Raw genomic sequence first — 20570 nt, 5'->3', positions numbered from 1 at the left:
AAATTTAACACTGGTTGTCAAGTGAACTAATACAATATAGGTTAATAATAAAATGTAATTACAGGAAGTTATCCAAAGGTTTAGGATCAGCCAAGATTAAATGAGAACAGGATCGAGGGGCTTCATACCGTCCCACCAAACACATCATTTCTGAACTCTGAAATCCTAATGGAAGTCCCAATAAAATAACTTATTCAGATTTAAATGTTACCCCCAGTTTCATTCCCCACGAGGTGTTAACATTCTGAAATTCCAAAGTATTTTATGGCTGAATTGATCCCATTAAAAGATCCAAAATGCATGAGAACATCCTGCTTTTTTTTGCAATTAAGGAACATTGTGAAATTCTATATATATTTCTTCATAATTGCATTATTTACATTCGAGACATCACATTTTTTTAAAACTAATTACATCCCTAGTTTCTAGTACGTCATTCTTTATTTAGAAACAATGCTATTTATAAATAAAGTCAGTGAAATAAACGTATTTCTCATCACCTCCTAAATGTGTCAAAAACTCCTGAATCGTCAAAGTTGTTGGCATCTGGATGCCCGGGAGGTAGACAGACATCTCCAACTTCCATTTCATAACAAGGAATTCCATGATGAACCACCGTTAGACTGGGGTAAAAGGAAGACCATCCTGCATTTATTTAAAGAAAAAACAAATAACTGCATCCAGGTTTTAGCAAAAAAAAACAAAGCATCTATATCACACATTCGGGAATCAATAAATTAAAATTGCAACAACACAGGTATATATCTGACCTTTATTTTTCACATAAAAGGGGTGATCCAACCTGCACTCCACAGTCAATTTGCCATCCTGTGATTTGCCAGGGTCAAATGTTAATTTCAGCACAGAACGTCCAAAGGAAATGATTTCTGAGTGTCCCACTAACTTTAATCCTTCAGAACCATATCTATTTTTCTGTAATATAAAATAAATTGTTTTCATCATAAATAGCCCATTTTGAACAATTCTTTTCAAATATCTTGCTTTTCATGAGACCGTAAGACATAGAAGCAGAAGTAGGCTATTTGGCCCATTGAGTCTGCCTTACCAATCCATATGGTTGATTTATTGTCCATCTCAATTCCATTCTCCTGTCTCCTCCCTGTTACCTTTGACACCCTTTAATAATCAAGAATATATCCATCTCCACTTTAAATACTGTATACCCAATGACTTGGCCTCACAGCCATCTGTGGTAATGAATTCTACAGATTCACCATCCTCTGGCTAAAGAAATTCTTCTTCATCTCTGTTCTAAAGGATGTCCCTCTATTCTGTGTCCTAAGGTCCTAGACTCTCCTACTATAGGAAACATCCTCTCATCAAGGCCTTTCAACATTCGATCGGTTTCAATGAGGTACCCCACCCCCCATTCTTCCAAAATCCAGACAAGTATAGACCCAGCCATCAAACACTTCTTATACAAAGCTTCTTATATAGAGGGAAAGGGTTCGTCAAGATGGTAACCCTTTCATTCCTGGAATCATTCTCATGAATCTCCTCTGGATCCTCTCCAATGCTAGCACATCTTTCCTTAGATAAGGGGCCTAAAGCTGTTCACAACCCTCCAAGTGCAGTCTGACCAATGCCTTACTTAGCCTCAGCATTACATTCTTGCTTTTATATTCTAGTCCTTTTGAAATGAATGCTAACATTGCCTCTGCCTTCATTACCACTGACTCAGCCTGCAAGTTAACCCTTACAGAATCCTGCACGAGGACTTCCAATTCCTTTTGCACCTCTGATTTGTGAATTTTCTCCCATTTAGAAAATAGTCTACAACTTTATTCCTCTACCCAGGTCCATGACAATACACTTTCGAACATTCCATCTCTCACTTCTTTGCCCATTCTCCTAATCCAAGTCTTTCTGTGGACTCACTGCTTCCTCAATACTACCTGCCGCTCCACCTATCTTTGTATTGCCTCCAAAATTGGCCACAAATCTATCAATTCTATCATCCAAATCACTGATATAATGTGAAAAGAAGCAGACCCAAGACGGATCCCTGCAGAACACCACTAGTCGCCGGCAGCCAACCTGAAAAGCCTCCGTTTTCCCCACGCTTTGCCTCCTGCCAATCCCTTATCCATGTTAGTCTGTTTCCTGTAATACCATGGGCTCTTATCTTGTTTAGCAGCCTTGTATGCAGCACCTTGTCAAAGACTTTCTGAAATCCAAAGTAAGTAACATCCACTGACTGTCCTTTGTCATCCTGCTTGTTATTTCTTCAAAGAATTCCAACAGATTTGTCAGGCAAGATTTTTCTTTAAGGAAATCATGCTGACTTTCACCTACTTTATGATGCACCTCAAGGTACCCCGAAACCTCATCTTTAATAATGGACTTCAACATCTTCCCAACCACTGATATCAGGCTGACCTGTAATTTCTTTTCTTTTGCTCCCTCTATTTTTAAAGAGTGGAGTGACACTTGCAATTTTCCAGTCCTCTGCAACCATTCCAGAATCTAGTGATTCTTGAAAGATCATTAACAGTGCCTACATAATCTCTTCAGCTCCACTTCCAGAACCCTGGAATGTAGTCCATCTAGTCCAGGTGACTTACCTACCTTCAGACCTTTCAGCTCTCCAAACACCTTCTCTTTAGAAACAACAACAAGACTCACTTCTGCCCCCCAACACTCTCAAATTTCTGGCTGGTGTCTTCCACAGTGAAGACCGATGCAAAATATTAAGTTCATCCACCATTACTACCCCTTCAGCATAATTTTACAGCACTCCAATATCTATTCTCACCTCTCTTTTACTCTTCATGTATCTCATTTGCGGCACCTTTTGGTGCCCCCTTTTACATTATTGTCTAGTTTAACTTCACATTTCATCTGTTCTCTCCTTATGACTTCTGAATTGCCTTCTGTTGCTTCTTAAAAGCTTCCTAATCTTTTAAAGGTCATAACTGAAAAGGCATATACCTAACCCTGTATAAAGTGTCTTAACTGAATTTGCTGTCTTTAAAGCTGATGATTTAAAACTCCGAAAGGCAGCTCTTTATGGAAGCTGATCTCTAAATGGATATGTATCTTGCCTTAATTAGTTTTTCATCAAGATGGCAATTCTACCGCTGTTGTAACGTTAATGATACATCATGTACATTTTTCTTCTTTTTTCAGGAAGACAGTATGTATTTTTTATTGGATGGATTAATTCACAGCAATTGAGATTACAATTTCCTGATCAGACCAAATTACTGGACGTACCCTACTTACTTTTATGCTCCAAAAAGTATCAAATTCCCAGGAGATTGTTGGTGAAAAATGTGAACTTATTAAAGTGTTTGGTGTAAATTAATTCAATTCAAAATAAAATAATATTTAAGAGCAAAAAAAGCATAAAATGACCACCTTATGTGCATTGCCCTTTAAGATTTTTTTATCCTCAGCTGCTAGTTCCAATTTTGCAAATTCTTCAACATCCATCCACTCTCTATTATCACCCTTATGGAAACGCAGACGTGTCCCTGTAACACACAGATTAACAGCAGTTTACAGATAATGTTCAGTATACAAAATATATTTAACACACAGAAAAACTGCAGATACTAAAATTATGTGCTCATGTTCAATACTCATCACATAATTTGTTCTATGAACATTTTAGCCTGAATAAATCAAAGTGCATTCTTACCTTTCATGAAGCAGTTCCAAGCAGTTTGTGGCCATGAATTCGACCAACCAAGTTCATCATCATCTGACAGTGACGACATACAAAAGATATCTGACTCTGACTCACTACTCACCTGTAGCAAAAAAAAAGTATAAATGATTAATCATAAGCAAACAGAAAGATCAGACAAGCTATTGTTATTATGATGCATTCCCTCCTGCATTACAGAAGAGTTGCATTCTGAGAATACTATCCATATCACAAGTTTCTGTAATGCAAACCGCTGTTTCACTATTGAGTCCCATGTTATTAACTCAGATGCGTTCCTACAAGATGTTTCTCTTTCATATTAAGCCATTTTATCAGCAACAACAGTTACTTGCTGCCGTTATTTCACAGCTGAGGCCAGCATTTGACTCAGCAGAGGGGCAGGACTCATAAAAGAAACAAAAATTGTTGCCAGTTTTTATTTTCAGTTGCTCAGTGCTGTGGGACAATGAGATATAGACATGTCTTTGCGAAGTCGATTTGGTTTGCAGTCGCAGCCAAGCTCCTCGTCACATACAAGGCATTTTCTTCATGCACAAACTTCATGGATTAGAAAATGTGATGGTAACGGCGAAAGGGATGGGATTCAAGGATTGAGGTTCATGGAAGACAGATTTTAAAAGAATTCAGTGGGAATAGGTTAATGGATGTAGATAAAGACTAGGGGGTTACTTCTAAGGAGCTGGCTATAGCTATTACAACTCTCCACAATGCAATGCTTTAGAGAAAATGCCTTGCAGGTGAAGAACACAATACTGTACTCCGAGACATCTCTTCACATGTCTTCGGACTGGAGAGGATGTAGTTGAACATGAGGGGAACTTGAACATGACTGTCATTGAAATCGATGCAGTGATGCCATATTCAAGAAATTGATTACAAACATGAATATGTAAACTTTATTTAAGTTACTTTCATTGTTTCCATATTTTGACAAAAGGACAAGCTTGCATATTTGCAAATCAAGTCTAATTATATTAAATAAACATACCCTTTCTCTTTTTACATTACTCTGTTCTTCCCAATGATTTGTGGACAGGCCAGGTTCACTTTCTGAAAGAACTGGAGGAGGACGAGCATAGGAATGTAAACTTTTACTTGTGGCCACTATATGCACTGGAGATCTGGAAAGAGAAAAAGCCAAATGTACAATTTGATAGTCAAGGATTATAGCACACCACTGTCCAGAAATGGCAATTTTCATTAAAACGACGTCTTAATGGGATATTGGTAGGTAATCAGAGAGGAAAAGAAAATAAAACATTGTAATCAAACATATAAACAATTCTTTCAATACTACATAACATGCTAAAAAAGTTATCTCCTTAACATTCCTATTCTGATTTGTTGTTTCAATAAAAAAGCTAAGGATAAATGTTTCAGTTTTTCCAAGTGTAATGCAATTTTCTGGTATATTAATTTTAAAACAAAAAACTTTATTTTATTTCAAAGAACACAAAAGCATCCAGTTATGTTTCTTGATATTACAGAGGAACATCCATCTGTAACCCATGCAATTCACCAGGAAAGTTGGGAGTGGTAAGGATTTAAATATTACAATGGCTCCAATAAAGACAGTAATTGGACATTTAAAACTAGCCTCTGAACTTATAAAGGAGCTGTTTAATCCTGGGAAGTAATATTACCACTCAAAAGGATCTAACAGTATGGTTTCCAAGGATTCAAAATTACAAGGGATTTTGTTTAATTAAGATCAGGTAAACCTGACAGATAACCAGATGACATAAATTCAAATTCATCATTAAAAGAACCACAGAAACATGGTTAAAACATTTTAAAGCAGAACAACGTTAACATATATTGATATCTGGGACAACTCTTCAGATTAAAGAGATTGGGTACTCAAGGCAAAAATGAATGGGATTGTGGATAGTCATTTCAGAAAACCAGTACAGATATGATACATCAAATAAACTCATTGTGCTGTTAAGTTCTGAATACCACTCTAAACTTTAACTCTTGTGTACTTTTAATTAAGCGGCAGTACACCGTTAGGTATATTTACATTTATCCTCTAATTTTCATTCATAGAAATGAATTTAGCCTTTGTTTTCAGAAAATGACGGGAAAAGCTTGGTCAAGCTTAATTTTAATATGCAACCAGGCAGCTTCAGGCTATGAAGCTATTAATAATAAATGAAATATTGTGAATGACCCTCAGGCACAGGAAAAATAATGTTATATATGTCTTCTGTGATCGCAAAGTAATTAAATGCATAATAGACTGAAACTGTAAGATCTCCACAAGTATCTAAATAGATGGATTAAGAAGAGAAAGGGAGGGGGTCTCAGTAGGGGAATGAATAGGAAACTACTGCAAAAATAAATTGAAAGCCTAGAGACAATATACGAGTTCAAGAGAGCATGGGACATTTTTCAATAAAGTTAACTAATTTCAAAGATTTATAGTAGGAAATGGATTGTGTCCTCAGAGGACACCAAATACATTTAACAAATTCAAATCATTTAGAATACATTTGATTTGCATTATGGTTATCAAAAAAACTGTAAATTAAATGATTGATGTAAGATTGTATTAGTATTTAAACAAGCTGGGACTCATGAAAAAAAAATAGCATTTCAGGGTCAGGTATTACTAATCAGTGAAAGAAAATAGAGTATCGGCCGATCAGTTGGCTATTATGTGATGTTGTCGGGTAAAATAAGCCTACCCTGATCACATAGTCACTTTACAGTAGATTGTTAAATAAACCTTCCTGTGGAATCCCTTTTCCAGAACGGTTTGATGCTTATCCTTTGAGAGAAAAAAAAATCTGGACTAGTATTTCCCAGCAAAACTATAGTATCTTGAGACATATTAAGAACGTAATTTTAGCAAAAAAAATAAGGATACCCTTTCTCAAGCATCATCTTCATTTGCTTATATCTTCTTTGACAGGTGGAGTGGTGAGCTCTCCAAAATGTTTGGAGACTATCCAAATTTCACAGTGCATACTTAAAGGACAAATGACAGCCTGACTTAGGTGACTGTGATGATATTTTATGCAATATTCTTCAAGTTTCTTGAAAAAGGAAATTACTGTGACTGACAGTAAAGTATGTCAATATTCATTTACTAACAGTACTTTAACATTTCCCCATGGCTATTTCCGAAGTGCGCGTGTCCTGTAGATTTAAAATACATCTACCAATCTACACTACAATAATACAATTTCAGTTATTCAACGGCTGAAAAAAATATAAACTGTGTATTTATCTAACAGAGGCACCTTTCTTTCAGGTTATGGCACAATTCTACACCGCACACGAAACATTACTGAACAATCGGCCAGTATGTATGGTATGCAGGATCTGTAGGCAACTTGTGGATGTTTTTCCACAAAACTGTCACTACAAAAACACCACATATCAATAATAACTAAAAATCAAAAGTAACTGGATGCTTAAGAGAACCACACATGATCACTATATCATAAGGTTTGCTTTTACTTAGCCAGAACAAAATATATTTGACTAGCCCTCATCCTCAAACCTCACAATGTGATCAAATGCAATAATGCATGGGGTCTACTAGTAATTTTATTTACAATTAATAGCTTTTATCCCCATTATAAAAACAGTTTTTAATGAATATTTATACTTATTTTCAGAACGGGATGACACTTAGGCATTCAAAAAAGTTAAGGCTGGCACATACCACCTATCTTTCTGGTCAGTGTGTGAATTTGACAAGGTGTACAAAATGCAATACTCTGGGCTCATGATCACTTGAAAATCAAATCAGAAAATCCTTACAACCTTAACAAAACAACCTTCACACCATGAATACCATGAAGAAAAGGATTATGTCATGACACACTGGCTATTTTCTTGTCCTGTTAATAAAAATGTAAACTCAGTAAAATAAATACACTGCATTACAAACTAAAATTATTGTTCTAAAATGATCATAAATTGCAACCAAATACAAATTTCATGAAGCAATGACAGAAAGACCAGGTTAAAAAGCCCTCCACAGGAATAAACAGTGCTGAGAGCATGGAAAAACAGTAGTTGCTAATTGAAATACAAAATAACTACAGTATAATGCTTTGAACAGTGCCATTTACAATGTCCACATCCTTCTAAAATAATGAAGTGAGAACTGCAGACACTGAAAATATGCACTTTAATGAAGAGTTGTCAATTATATTCAAGAACAATATTCATACATTTTAAATCATTACAAGATTCTTCCTCTGACTGAAATTGCATTTACACAAACCTGTTGTAAAATGCGCACTGCATGAGAGGACTTTGTGGACTAGTGGCTATATTAGCTAGTTCAGTCAGCCAATTCACACCAGAATCACTGGTGAAGGGTGACAAGGCACTATCAGGTGATTGAGAGGCACACATAGTTCGAGTAGACCTCAGGTATTCTTGATGAGACACTCCACTGCTAAGTTGGAAGGCTGCAGGTATGGTTCTGTCTGTTTCTACAGCTTTTAATTCTGGAAGATCATCTAGAAAACAAGGAACATTCAAAAACTCAAAATGCATTTTGTTCATGATCAGATGATCTACAAAATAACTAATGTTTCTAGACCACCACCAAAGTTAAGAAACTGGAGTGTTAGGATTAATTTGAATGAATATTATCCATCAAAATAGTTTATTACCTAGCTGATAAAGATAGCTCCATCACAAAAAACCTCTTGCACTCACAGAAAGCAAAGCTCAGAGATAAGACTGCAGTATTAGAACCACAATTCTCTTGTTTCCTGAAAGCAAAACCTTCTGACAGAACATCCAGTTTATCCACCATGCACACAGTGATAATTGGCCTTCTCTCATTGACATGCAGACTTATAAATCAATAGCATTATTATAATTAATGACGGATCTGGAGAAAAATTGAATTATTTTTCCCATAAACATACAGGGAATTGTCATAAAATCTACCCTTCACAGTGATTTCAAAGCATTCCTACTTATTCTATAACTAGCCTATAACAGACTATAATTAACTGTGAATTATGCAACAAATTTAAACCTTGATATTGGAAATACCACGCAATAGCTATAAACATTGGTAATCATTAATTATAGAATGCCAATTGAAAATCTGGGAAAACAAAAGCCATCATCTTTTGTCTTTGCCACAAACTCTCTTCTCTAGGCCATGACCCTCCCTTTCCTCTGGCAATTCTAAGATTGAACAAAATGTTCATACAGAATCCTTCAGCTTATATTTGAGCTTCTGGACTTATTTCTCATTTATTGGAAAGACTCTCCACTTCTGTATCTGTAGCATTGTTTGTGGTTGCCCCTGTCTTTGCCCAGAAACTGCTAAGATTCTTTATTATCTCTAAAAATCTCTTTGAATGAAGTATTCATCTACTTTCCATCATACAACTTTCATTAACAGGTACAACAAATAATCTGCTAATGAAGGGTTCAGGCCCAAAACATCAACAATTCCTCTCACCATAGATGCTACTTGGCCCAATGAGTTGCTCCAGCAAATCACTTGTTTCCTCAGATTCCAGCATCTGCAGTCACTTGTGGAACAGGAAGCAATGTAAAATTCTTAACTCTCATTCACTGAATTTTTCTTTACTTGCAGCTGTACACTAGTTCCCCTACTCAAGGTCTATTTCTTCATAATCTGTGATTTATATCAACAGTGGCCTAGGGTTAAACAATTTTCAAATTCTCGTCTCTCTTTTTGAATTACTCCAGGGCCTTCTTCCTCCCTTTGTTATAATAGGCAGTACTAGCATTTCCTTGGAAATGCTCCTGTGAACGGCACTGCAGTGTTTCAATACAGACTCACAGGCTTAGTGTCGCCTCACTGGGAAGGGCCGTTTAAGATCCTCACTGGTAGCGAAGGAGAAGGTGTAGGGGCAGGTGTAGCACTTGTTCCACTTACAAGGGTAAGGGCCAGGAGGGAATACACATAACTGCTGGAGGAACAGCCTAGCCCGAAACATCGACTGTACTCTTTTCCATGGATGCTGCCTGGCCTGCTAAGTTCCTCCAGTATTTTGTGTGTGTTGCTTGGATTTCCAGCATCTTCACATTTTCTCAGTGCCAGGAGTGAGATCAGTGGGGAGGGACGAATGGACAAGGGAGTTGCGTAGGGAGCGATCCCTGCAGAAAGCAGCAACTGGGGGGGGGGGGGAAGAAACAGGAAAAATCTGCTTGATGGTGGGATCCCGTTGGGAGATGGCAGAAGTACCAGAGAATTATGTGCTGGACGCGGAGGTTGGTGGGGTGTAAGAGGAGCCCTATCCCTGGTAAGGTGGCGGGAGGAGGGGGTAAGAGCAGACGTGTGTGAAATGGAAGAGATACAATTGAGGGCAGCTGATTGTGGAAGAAGGGAAGCCCTCTTTCTTTGAAAAAGGAGGACACCTCCTTTGTTCTAGAATAAAAAGCCTCATCATGAGAGCAAATGCAGCAGAGACAAAGGAATTGAGAGAAGGGGTTGGCATTTTTACAAGCACCAGGGTGGGAAGAGGTATAGTGCAGGTAGCTGTGAGAGTCCTTGGGTTTATAATAGACATTGATAGATAAGCTGTCTTCAGAGACAGAGACAGTGAGATCGAGAAAGGGGAAGGAGGTGTCGGAAATGGACCAGGTCATTTTGAGGGCAGGTTGGAGGCAAAGTTGATTAAATCGATGAGCTAGGCATGGGTGCAGAAAGCAGCACTAATGCAATCGATGTAGCATAGAAAAGTGTGGGATGGACACCAGAGTAGGCTTGGAACATAGACTGTTCCAAGTATCTGACAAAAAGGCAGGCATATCTGGGACCCATGCAAGTGCCCATGGCAATATCTTTTGTTTGAAGGAAGTAGCCAAAGGAGAAATTATTAAGAGTGAGGACAAGTTCTGCTAAACAGAGAAGACTCATGGTGGAGGGGAACTGGTTGGGTCTGATGTCCAGAAAGAAATAGAGAGCTTTGAGGCATTCCTGGTGGGGTATGATGTTGTATACGGACTGGACATCCATAGTGAAAATACAGTGGGGGCCAGGGAACTTGAAATCATTAAAAAGATCCAGAGCATGTGAAATGTCATGGATGAAGGTAGGAAGGGACGAAACTGGGGGAATAAGACAGGTATGCAGATATGAGTTCTGTAGGGCAGGAACGAGCTGAAAAATGGGTCTATGGTCAAGTGGGTTTGTGGATCTTGGGTAGGAGATAGAAATGGGAGGTGTGGGGTGCAGGAACTATTAGGTTCGTAGCAGTGGATAGGAAATCCCCAGAGCAAATAAGGTCAACCATGGTGCGGGGGACAATGGCCTGGTGCTCCTTAGTGGGATTCTGTTCAAGGGGTAAGTAAGAGGTGTCTTGACAGTTGTCGCTGAGCCTCAGCAAGGTAAAGGTCAGTCCGCCAGACTACTACAGCACCCCCTTAAACTGCAAGTTTGATGGTGTGGTTATCGTTATTGCAGAGGGAGTGGAGAGCAGAGCGTTCGGAAGGGATGAGGTTGGAATTGCAGAGAGGAGTGTTGAAGTCGAGGTGGTTGATGTTCCATCAGTTGACAATGAAAAGGTCTAGGACAGGCAGAAGACCAGGGCAGAGGGTCCAGGAACAGGTGGAGGGTTGAAGATAGGAAAAGGGGGTCATCAGTGCAGGGTGGAGAGTCCTTGCCAAAGAAGTGGGCTCGGAGACAGAGGCGGCGGAAGAAAAGTTCAGTGTCATGGCAGGCGCAGAACTCTCTGAGATGTGGACGCAGGGGGACAAAGGTGAAGCCCTTACTGAGAACAGAATGCTCTGCCTCAGTGAGGGGAAGGTTAGAGGGAATAGTGAAGACCCAGCATGGATGAGAGCCGGGACTGGAGGAGGGAAGCGAGGTTTTGGGTGTTCAGGGATGGTGAGATGAGAGGAAGATGGAGTCTCCGAGGACCCAAGAGCTGGTGATGGGACCTGAGAGAGACTGGATTGCGGAGTGGTTGTGGGGGAAGGGGAGGTGGGAGTTCCAGCAGCAGAGCGTGAAAACCCGGCCTGGAGGTCAAAGCTGGAGTCAGAGCAGAAGGTTGCGTAATCAGCACTTTGGAGATGCCCAAGGTCATTGGAACCCACGTTGATGGCGGTCGAGTCTGGGTTTTGAACCTGCACTGGATCACTAGTTTATGAAAACTATTGAAATTCTGTTATTATTTTTTCCACCTTGAACATTACGTGACTTTGCACGAAGGCTTCATATTAAACTCCAGCAGATCATTAAGACAGCACCGAGTGGCAGCCTCTTCAAGCTCATCTATGAAAAACAGCTTAATTCCTCTCTTTAACGTCTCTTTCTTTCCATGTCAAGGCGGTTGGGGTTCTATTGAGGTCCCGATCTGCAAGTGGCACACATACTTTTTTTTAATCGGTGGATGAGTTCTTGTCCCTGGAGCTCGTTAGCTGGCCATTTTCCGACATTCTCTAGGCACGGCTTGAAAGACAGTGCCTCTGCGGTGCGGCCCTGTGCTGCCCTTTGGATGACTGATTCCAGGCCGATGTCGCCAACCGAGGTGTCGCAGGAGATGGAACATCAGGATTTCGCTGCAGTAGATGTTTGCAAAAGTGACATGGCAAACTGTAATACCATAACAGCGACTGTCAGTCTCCCCTTTCGCTGTGAAAATGGGTGATATCTCTCTGACCCTTGTTAGTGAGAGAGAGTCTGTGGCATGTCAAACTGTTGGGTCAACAATAGTTTTTGTTGACTGCAGATTATGGTTTCCCTTTGGGTGCTTTGCTGTCGCTTGGTGGGTGATGGACGCTGACTTTTTGCTGAAACTGGCAGTGGGTCAAGGGGATGCCTGCTGCTGCTTGCGCAGGGGAGGGGTTGGGGTGCTTTGGGGACCTAACATTTTTCTGTCTTCATTCTTTTAGGGTACTTCTGTTTATCATGGATGTTTGCGAATACCAAGTATTTCAGGTTGTATACTGTATACATTCTCTGATAATCAACAGAACCGTTTGAACTGCACATAAGTTCCCCCCCCCCCCGGTTTAAAAAATCTTCCACTGAGGATGTGCAGTTATAATTCACAACAGAGTTTCATTACCACTTTCCCTCCCCTGCCCCGCCCTCACCACATTGATCTACTTTGCTTTAATTAGACTATTCTGGGTGTTAGCTGCCAACCCAATGCACTTATTCTCACTTCGGTTACAATCAAAAATGATTAACGAGCTCCAGAACAAGATGATTTCCACATGCAGCTTATCCATCAGGAAAATGAAAACTAATAATGTAAAATTATAAACTAATGTCTCAAACTACTGTTCAACTATTTGAAATACTCATAACAACTTCACGATGAAGATCAAATGAGTATGTTCTCTATGAAAATAAACAAAAAACTGTTAGCTAAAATCCTTGATCAGCACACACCTTGAGGGCCAGTTTTAGTTTTTGAGATCATCCACATATTCCTCTAATTATAACCAAATAACCTTCAATGAGATACCAAATTAATTAAAATAGCAGACACTTTAAATAATCAATGATACATTACATAGAAATATATTACATAATCGGGTAAACCACCCTCCTGCTTGCTGGAACTGCAAATTTTACTAAAGAAATGTATTTACATTTAGAGAACGATATGAAATTCTATCAATGTTCAGTAGTTAGTTCTTAATTCAACACAATAATGAAAATTTCAAGCTTCGTCAAAATGAAACATTCTGGGTTTATCACAAATTAAATAATGTTAGGCAATTTCCAGATAATATGATTTAGAAGCAAGCATGAAAATGGATTCCACTTGTGCAACTTAGATACCAAATTCATACATCTTAAAATTTAATTTCACAATGCTTGAGCAAAACAATTTACTCAAGTAAAATCCAGCTAGCACCTATTTCAAGATTGTTTCATCACACTCAGAAAATTTGATTCGGTGATTCCGCTAAGAAAAATAACGAGACTTTGTTGCAATTACCAAACCATAGATTCATATGCTGACTTCATTCTACATGCAACACTCCTTGTAACTTCGCAAGAAATACTTTGCTTTTAGGTTGACCGTAACTGTGCACTCCCAAAACAATAGTCATAAAACCAGAACTCCACACTGACAGGCCAGAACACAAAGTAATTACTTAGCTGTTTCCTCAAGATCACCCTTGCGCAACTACCCATGTTAAAATGACTGCCTCAACACACTTCTCATGATCTGCCTCTTGATCCACAACCTACAGCACATCCAGACATACTTCCCTACTTTCTTGCCAGTTGCAGTATCATGCCCACAACAACCCATCTTCCTCTATTCTCCCAATTATCCTGCAACAAGTTTAAGGCCTCCAATACCTCCACCCACTCTCACACCACAAACAACCTTAAACCTCTAATTTTCCTGCCCTTCCAACTAAAACTTCTCTGCCTCACCTCACAACCACTCCCCCGAGACTGATAATCCCATCATAATAATTGTCCAGCATCCAATTTCCCCACCCCATATTAATATGCCACTTCTGTTCCGAAACTCAACACCAACCACAAATGCTGTATTTCAATCCAATTCACAAGCCTTGCATCCCACCCCAATCCTTTCCAGCCATAGATCTTCTCAACCTTTCCTCAAAAGAGAACTTCAGTTGAAATTGGAAACTTCACACCATGGCTCAAACCCCAAAATAGTAATTGACCTACTGCAATGCAATTCTGATGCACTAGAATTTCTAGGCAACAAGATGTAGCCAAACTTTAAATTCTCTTTCTATTCAGTTAACAATAAAATTTTACGCTCGTGTACTTTGTACAACATGCAATCAGATCTTTCACAGAAAAGTTATCTTAAAATAATTACACTAATTCATTTAAGAAGAAGTTGGCAAATGAGCGAAAGCCAGATCAAATAAGCAGGCTTAGGTAGAAACTTACAGGAAGAAGAAAGGCAAAAGCAATGGATTGAAAGTTATGTAGTTCAGGGGCTTGAGAGCGAAGAAATGGCTGCCATTAGTGGAATTACTAACTTAGGGAATGATAAAGTAGCAATAATTGATAGGAATGCAAATATCTTGTTGGACCTTTTGCTTTACTCAGATTATCAAGGCATGAGGTCACAAGAGATTTGCAAGAATTGGGGAACCAATGTAGATCAGCAAAGGGTACCAATTAGGACCAGAGAGGCAGACATTTAGGACACTTAAGAGAGTTTAACAATGAAGGATGGCTACATTAGAGTCATATTTAGAGATCACAAGAGCATGATATGGGTTTCAGCAAAAGATTAACTGAACCAGAGCCAAAAAACAGGATTTGCTTTGGAAGTAGAAATAGGCTGCCTTCAAACTGACTAGCACAGATGTGGAGAGGGAGAAAGCAGATGATACATTTGTTTGGATGGTTTCAACACATATAATCCTCCCACTTGCTGGAAATGATGGTTGAATATCAGAAAGCAGAGAAGTATTTACAAAGACAATGAGGTTAATTTTCTATTTTAGGATAACCTTGGAATAAGTATCTTCCCAGATAAGAGAATGGCTGGCACTACTTTCAAGTCACACAAGACCCAGCAGTGCAGAGTTCAAACAATTGTCTGCGAACTACATTCCTATTACTGGTGACCCAATTCCACACACCCCAAGTTAACAGACATATAAACAATACATATGCCCTGTCAAGCTCTATAATCATTTTGTATATTTCATTGAGATTATTTCCCATTTTTCTACATTTCAAAGTATGAACCATGTTTGCCAAATCAAGAATCCTACCAATCCAAGAACTAATCCAATGGAAGACTGATGTATTAATGCAAATATATTCTTTCTTAAGTAGGAAGACCAGACCTGTGCATAACACTCAAGATACAATCTTACCAGTGTCCTATATAAATATCTTTATCCTTGGGCTCCAATTACATTGGAGAAAAGCCTACATGCCATTTATCTGCCTAGCACTATATTAACTTTCAGAGGTTCTTGTAACGAACACTCAGCTCCTTCTGAATATCAACATCTTTCAATCTCACACTGTTTTTAAAAAAATGATCCATTTTTCTACCAAAGTGGGTGACTTCCAAGTTATTTTCCATTTGTTATATTTTTGATCATTCATTTAATCTGTTTATATTGTCCAAAGCCTCTGCAATCTCCTTCTGGCCACACTGTCAGTTTTATAACTCATAAATAAATACTCATATTTTTTATGATATGAAGCCATCCAGCCCATTGAGTCTCTATTCACTCTGAGTCCTATCAATCCCATTCCCCTAATTATTTTCCCTCCATTATTTTATCAACAAATTTGGGGAAAAAATCATTTTGTTCCCTTAATCATTGGTATAGATTGTGATTAAATGGATCCTAGCAACACCTCATTAGTCACAGATTCCCAACCCAAAAATGACTCCTACCTTTGACTTTTGTTTAAGCAATCCTCATTCCAAGGTAGTTTATTACCCCAATGCAGTATGCTGTATTTTTGTTTTACAATCTCACAAGACATTATATCAATGATCCTCTGAATGTCAAGTATACCTCATCAACTGAGCTACTCTAACTGCTGCTCCTAACTACGTCCTGAAACTTTAAAATATTTATCAAACATGATTTCCCTATCCACCTGACTCTGTCTCATCCTTATCTTGTCACCACATCCTCAATAAAGGATTTCAGCATTTTCTTCATCACTGAAATTGAGAAACTGGTTCCCTGTTCCTTGTTTTTTCTTTTCCTTCTCTAATACAGCAGACGTCCATTCACAAATTGCAAGTGCAGAGGAATCGTACTGAAATCAATGAACTTTAAGAAGATGACAACCACTGCATCTGCAACTGTTAGAGCCATTTCTTTCAAAGTCCTAAGATTCAGGGTGATCAGATTCTGGGGATTTATCAATGGATAATCCCATTACCTTCTCCAATATTGACTTTTTTATTAGGATTTTATTAAATGTTAACTTCTTTGAATTCCTTATTCACCCTATATTGGTAATCACAAACTACATTACAGAGGCTTTCTTTGTCTTCTTCCATGTAGACATATATTAAATATTTAATTTCCAAACTATTTCTTTCCTTCCAAAAATGATTTTTCCTGCCCTTTAACTTCACAAAACCTTCTCCAATTCACAGAGCTCTTATACTCTTATTACATTTCTCTTTTATCTCCTCTCACATTCTACCTTACCTTTCCTTTGAAGTGCTTGGTTTTCCTTTATCAAATCCTTTATTTTTCATGACAAGATCCCACCTCCCTGTTCCTTTCAGCCCAATTTTCATTGTTATGGTTGCCTCACGTACCTTCCCATTTGCCTATCTCTTCGGAAAGTCAAATACCCTGGTATATCATTCCCAACCTGTGCAATCGAATCTCTACAATGGCCAATAGATCACATCCTATTTATTTATTTAATTATTCAAAACTTTAATTTTGTTTTTCTACCACTGATCTCTGATGTATATTATTTTGTTTCTACGCATTGTCCCTTCTTAACCGACTCTGATAATCATTACTTATTTTGTTACCTACACTGTCCTTTCTCTTTAACTGTCTGCATGCCCCTCACTAGAATCACAGGGGAGATGATGAAGAGTGAAAATAAAAATTCCATTTACCATCTTCTTATATTTTAATGCTTTCCAATTTCTAGCTATCTTTAGATTTGCATAAGCCTCAAGTCTCACATTTGACATGTCTAATAGATTTTAAAATAATACAACTAAACAGCTAACTAAAAAGAAATGAGTGAAGGGTAGAAACTGCACTGGGTCAGGTGTTCTCCACATGAGGAAAAAGTCACCAAAACTAATGTATTTGATTACACAAAATTCACTGTGTGAACTCATAAAGTTACTGATTTTTTCGAAATGTAACATATGTTACTCAATGTTACTTCTTAATTTTAAGTTTTTTATATTTTACTAATTTTACACTTTTGACAAAGTACCCTAAAATAATGTAAAGACATGATAAATTTAAGTTAAAAAAAATAACAGCTTACCATATTCCATTGTTTGATCATTGTTTGCATTTCCAGGCGATGATGGTAAATCTTCATTACATTTTAATAACTCAAATGAATCATCCATCCCAGAAGAGTTCTTGTCCACTACAAACTGAACTTTCTGCACTCTGTTAGGTGTACATTTCGTTTTCATATCCCACACCATGTTATGCCATTGGACTTCAGCTGACTTGAACCAAAAAAATACAACAATGCATATGAAATATCTGGATTAAAGACCACTAACGCCATAAAAACACTTACACAAAATTAACTTCAATTAAAAATTAGCATCATAGTATAATAAAAATAACATTTATTTGTATTTTTCAAGTTTATTCATTTACTTAATTTTACATGCTAACTTCCTATTACTGCACAAATTGAGTCAAGAACAAGCAGAATATTCATGTGATGATGCATTTAATTGGGCAGATATGAGAAAAAAATTCAGTCCCATTCTGATGTCATATATTCCCTTATCTATCTATAATGGAATATGCTCATAAAAATTTATAATACTGTTATTAAATCTTCTTACCATTTTCCTCACAGAACATCCAAAAATAACAAAAATGCAAAAATACAAAAGAAAATAATGTACTGTTTTATTCTATTGTTTCTCATATACACATACACACAGTTAATTTAGATTTATACAAGTTATTACCTTAATGGAACAATGTTTGGGTAAGTTTACACATTGCTTTCTTATCTTTCTCATATTATATTCAAAGACTTCTACCAAAAAATGAGAGCCCAACAGACAAATGTGAAAGTGAGTAAAGTTTGCTAAATGACAGATCATATTTACTTTGATATGACAAATTGAACATAACTAACTTCCCTACCTTACAAATTTTCTTTAACCTTTTTCATGCCATTTTACTGAGCATGGTATAAAAGGAATGATATATTGCAATTAGTTGAAGGAGATGCCTGGTAAATGACAGCCAGTTATATTATTTTGCAGATTCTTAATGAAGCAGCCCTGTTATTTAAATACATTACTAAATTTACAATGAATCCTTAAAAAGATAATTACAACTCTTCAAAATTAATAGCTTTTCCACATTATAAGTCTTTGTACTATTATGACTCTGGGTTTCATGACCTTAGTACTTAACTAAACAGTTTCAGCCAACTTGTTCTCTGGTGTGTAAAGGTAACCTTGCTGATAACATCATCCAACAAAAGGAAAACAAAGCTCAAGCTGAACACTTAGAGGAACAAAAATGTCTTCAAATGCCATGACCATTCAAGGGACAGTGAATGGAAGGAAAACTAAGCTAACAGTACCACAAAACATTAGAAACTTTAGTATTTTAAAATAATAAATATGAAACTCATGATGTAACAGGACTATCAGACCAAAGTTTTACAAACTAAATTATTTTTGATACAGTATATTAAAAAATTGCAGGAAGCCCTCAGATCAGGACTTCCCATTTCTAACATTGTCTCGTGGGAAGTTCTGCCTTTTGGGTTTTAAGGGTCCACTGAAGATGAAAATTTGAAAGATGTTGCTCATCCAACACTTTTTGAATGAGACTGGCACTGTACCACAAACTTCTAATAGAAAAAGCTGGGAATTTGAATGTTCAGAGGTAGTAGCACTCCTAAATCAGAATCACGTTTAACATCAGTGGCATTTATCATGAAATTTGCTGTTTTGCAGTGGCACTAAATCAAAATACATAATAAAAAATCTATAACTTACAATAGAAATTGTGTTAAAAGAGAAAAATTTATATTGAGGTAGTTAGTATTCATGGATTCATTGTCCATTCAGAAATCTGATGGCAGAGGAGAAGAACCTGTTCCTGAAACATTAAGTGTGTATCTTCAGGTTCCTATACTTCCTCCTCGATGGCGGCAATGAGAAGAGAGTGTGTCCTGGGTGATGGGGATCCTTTAATGACAGATGCCACCTTTTTGAGGAATCACCTTTCTAAGTCATCCTCAATGCTGGGGAAGCTGGTGCCCATGATGGAGCTGGCTGAGTTTACAATTCTCTTCAGCTTTTTCCATGCCATACCAGTTAGAACTGTCTCCACAGTACATATGTAGAAATCTTTGATATACCAAATCTCCTCAGACTTCCAATGAAATATAGAAATAATGAAGCTGCTGCTGTGCCTTCAATATCCAGGGTCGAGGATAGATTTTCAGAGATGTTAGCACCTAGGAACTTGAAACTGCTCACTCTTTCCATTGCTGATCCCTTGATGAAGACTGGTGTGTGTTCCCTCAACTCCCCTTTCCTGAAGGCCACAATCAATTCCTTGATCTTAATGATGTTGAATGTAAGGTTGTTGCTGTGACACCACTCAACCAGCTGATCCTCAGGTAGTCTTCAGATCTTACTCCTGTATGACTCGTCATCACCATCTAAAATTCTGCCAAGAATAGTTTTGTTGTCAGCCAATTTATCGATGGGATTTGAACTGTGCCTGGCCACAGAGTCCTAGATGTAGAGAGAGTAGAGCAGTGGCCTAAGAACACATCTTTGGAATGCACCAGTGTCAACTGTCAACAAGGAGAAGATGTTATTTCCGCTCTGCACAGACTGTGGTCTCCTGGTGAGGAAGTCAAGGATCTAGTTGCAGAGGGAGGTACAAAGGCCTAGTTTTGGAGCTTGTTCATTAGAACTAAGGGTATGTTTCTGTTGAATGCCGAGCTGCAATCAATAAACAGCAGCATGACATAGGTATAACTGTTGTCCAGGTGTTCTGAGACCAAGTGCCAAGCCACCTCATGTCTTCCCAATTGTGTGGCAACATAACCAAATTTATCTAAATACATCAAGAATAAAAACTTCATTGCCAATGTAGTTATCATGTTGGTGCTTTGATAATGAGAAAGAGTGCACAGAAATGATGATTGAACACAGGATTCAGACCAAAGCTCTCTTTATACAGCAAATAACATTGACCCTGACCTCTG

At 37.9% G+C, this 20570-nt stretch overlaps 1 protein-coding gene across 2 annotated transcripts in view; it reads right to left on the bottom strand.

The window, feature by feature from the left end:
- Nucleotides 1-20570, bottom strand: part of hbp1 (HMG-box transcription factor 1) — a 52874-nt gene that overhangs the window by 20520 nt on the left and 11784 nt on the right. For both annotated transcript variants that reach the window (XM_063072547.1, XM_063072548.1), the window contains exons 2-8: nucleotides 17622-17814; nucleotides 7938-8178; nucleotides 4683-4815; nucleotides 3665-3776; nucleotides 3382-3497; nucleotides 771-933; nucleotides 501-645 (exon numbers count right to left, since the gene is read on the bottom strand). In XM_063072547.1, coding sequence (XP_062928617.1) covers nucleotides 501-645; nucleotides 771-933; nucleotides 3382-3497; nucleotides 3665-3776; nucleotides 4683-4815; nucleotides 7938-8178; nucleotides 17622-17814 — 1103 coding nt within the window. The remainder of the gene's footprint in view (nucleotides 1-500; nucleotides 646-770; nucleotides 934-3381; nucleotides 3498-3664; nucleotides 3777-4682; nucleotides 4816-7937; nucleotides 8179-17621; nucleotides 17815-20570) is intronic.

The sequence above is a fragment of the Mobula hypostoma genome, chromosome 20 (genome assembly GCF_963921235.1).
Source record: "Mobula hypostoma chromosome 20, sMobHyp1.1, whole genome shotgun sequence".
Lineage (NCBI taxonomy): Eukaryota > Metazoa > Chordata > Chondrichthyes > Myliobatiformes > Myliobatidae > Mobula > Mobula hypostoma.
The sequence above is the reverse complement of the archived record's forward strand: the minus strand, read 5'-3'. Positions and strand labels throughout refer to the sequence as shown.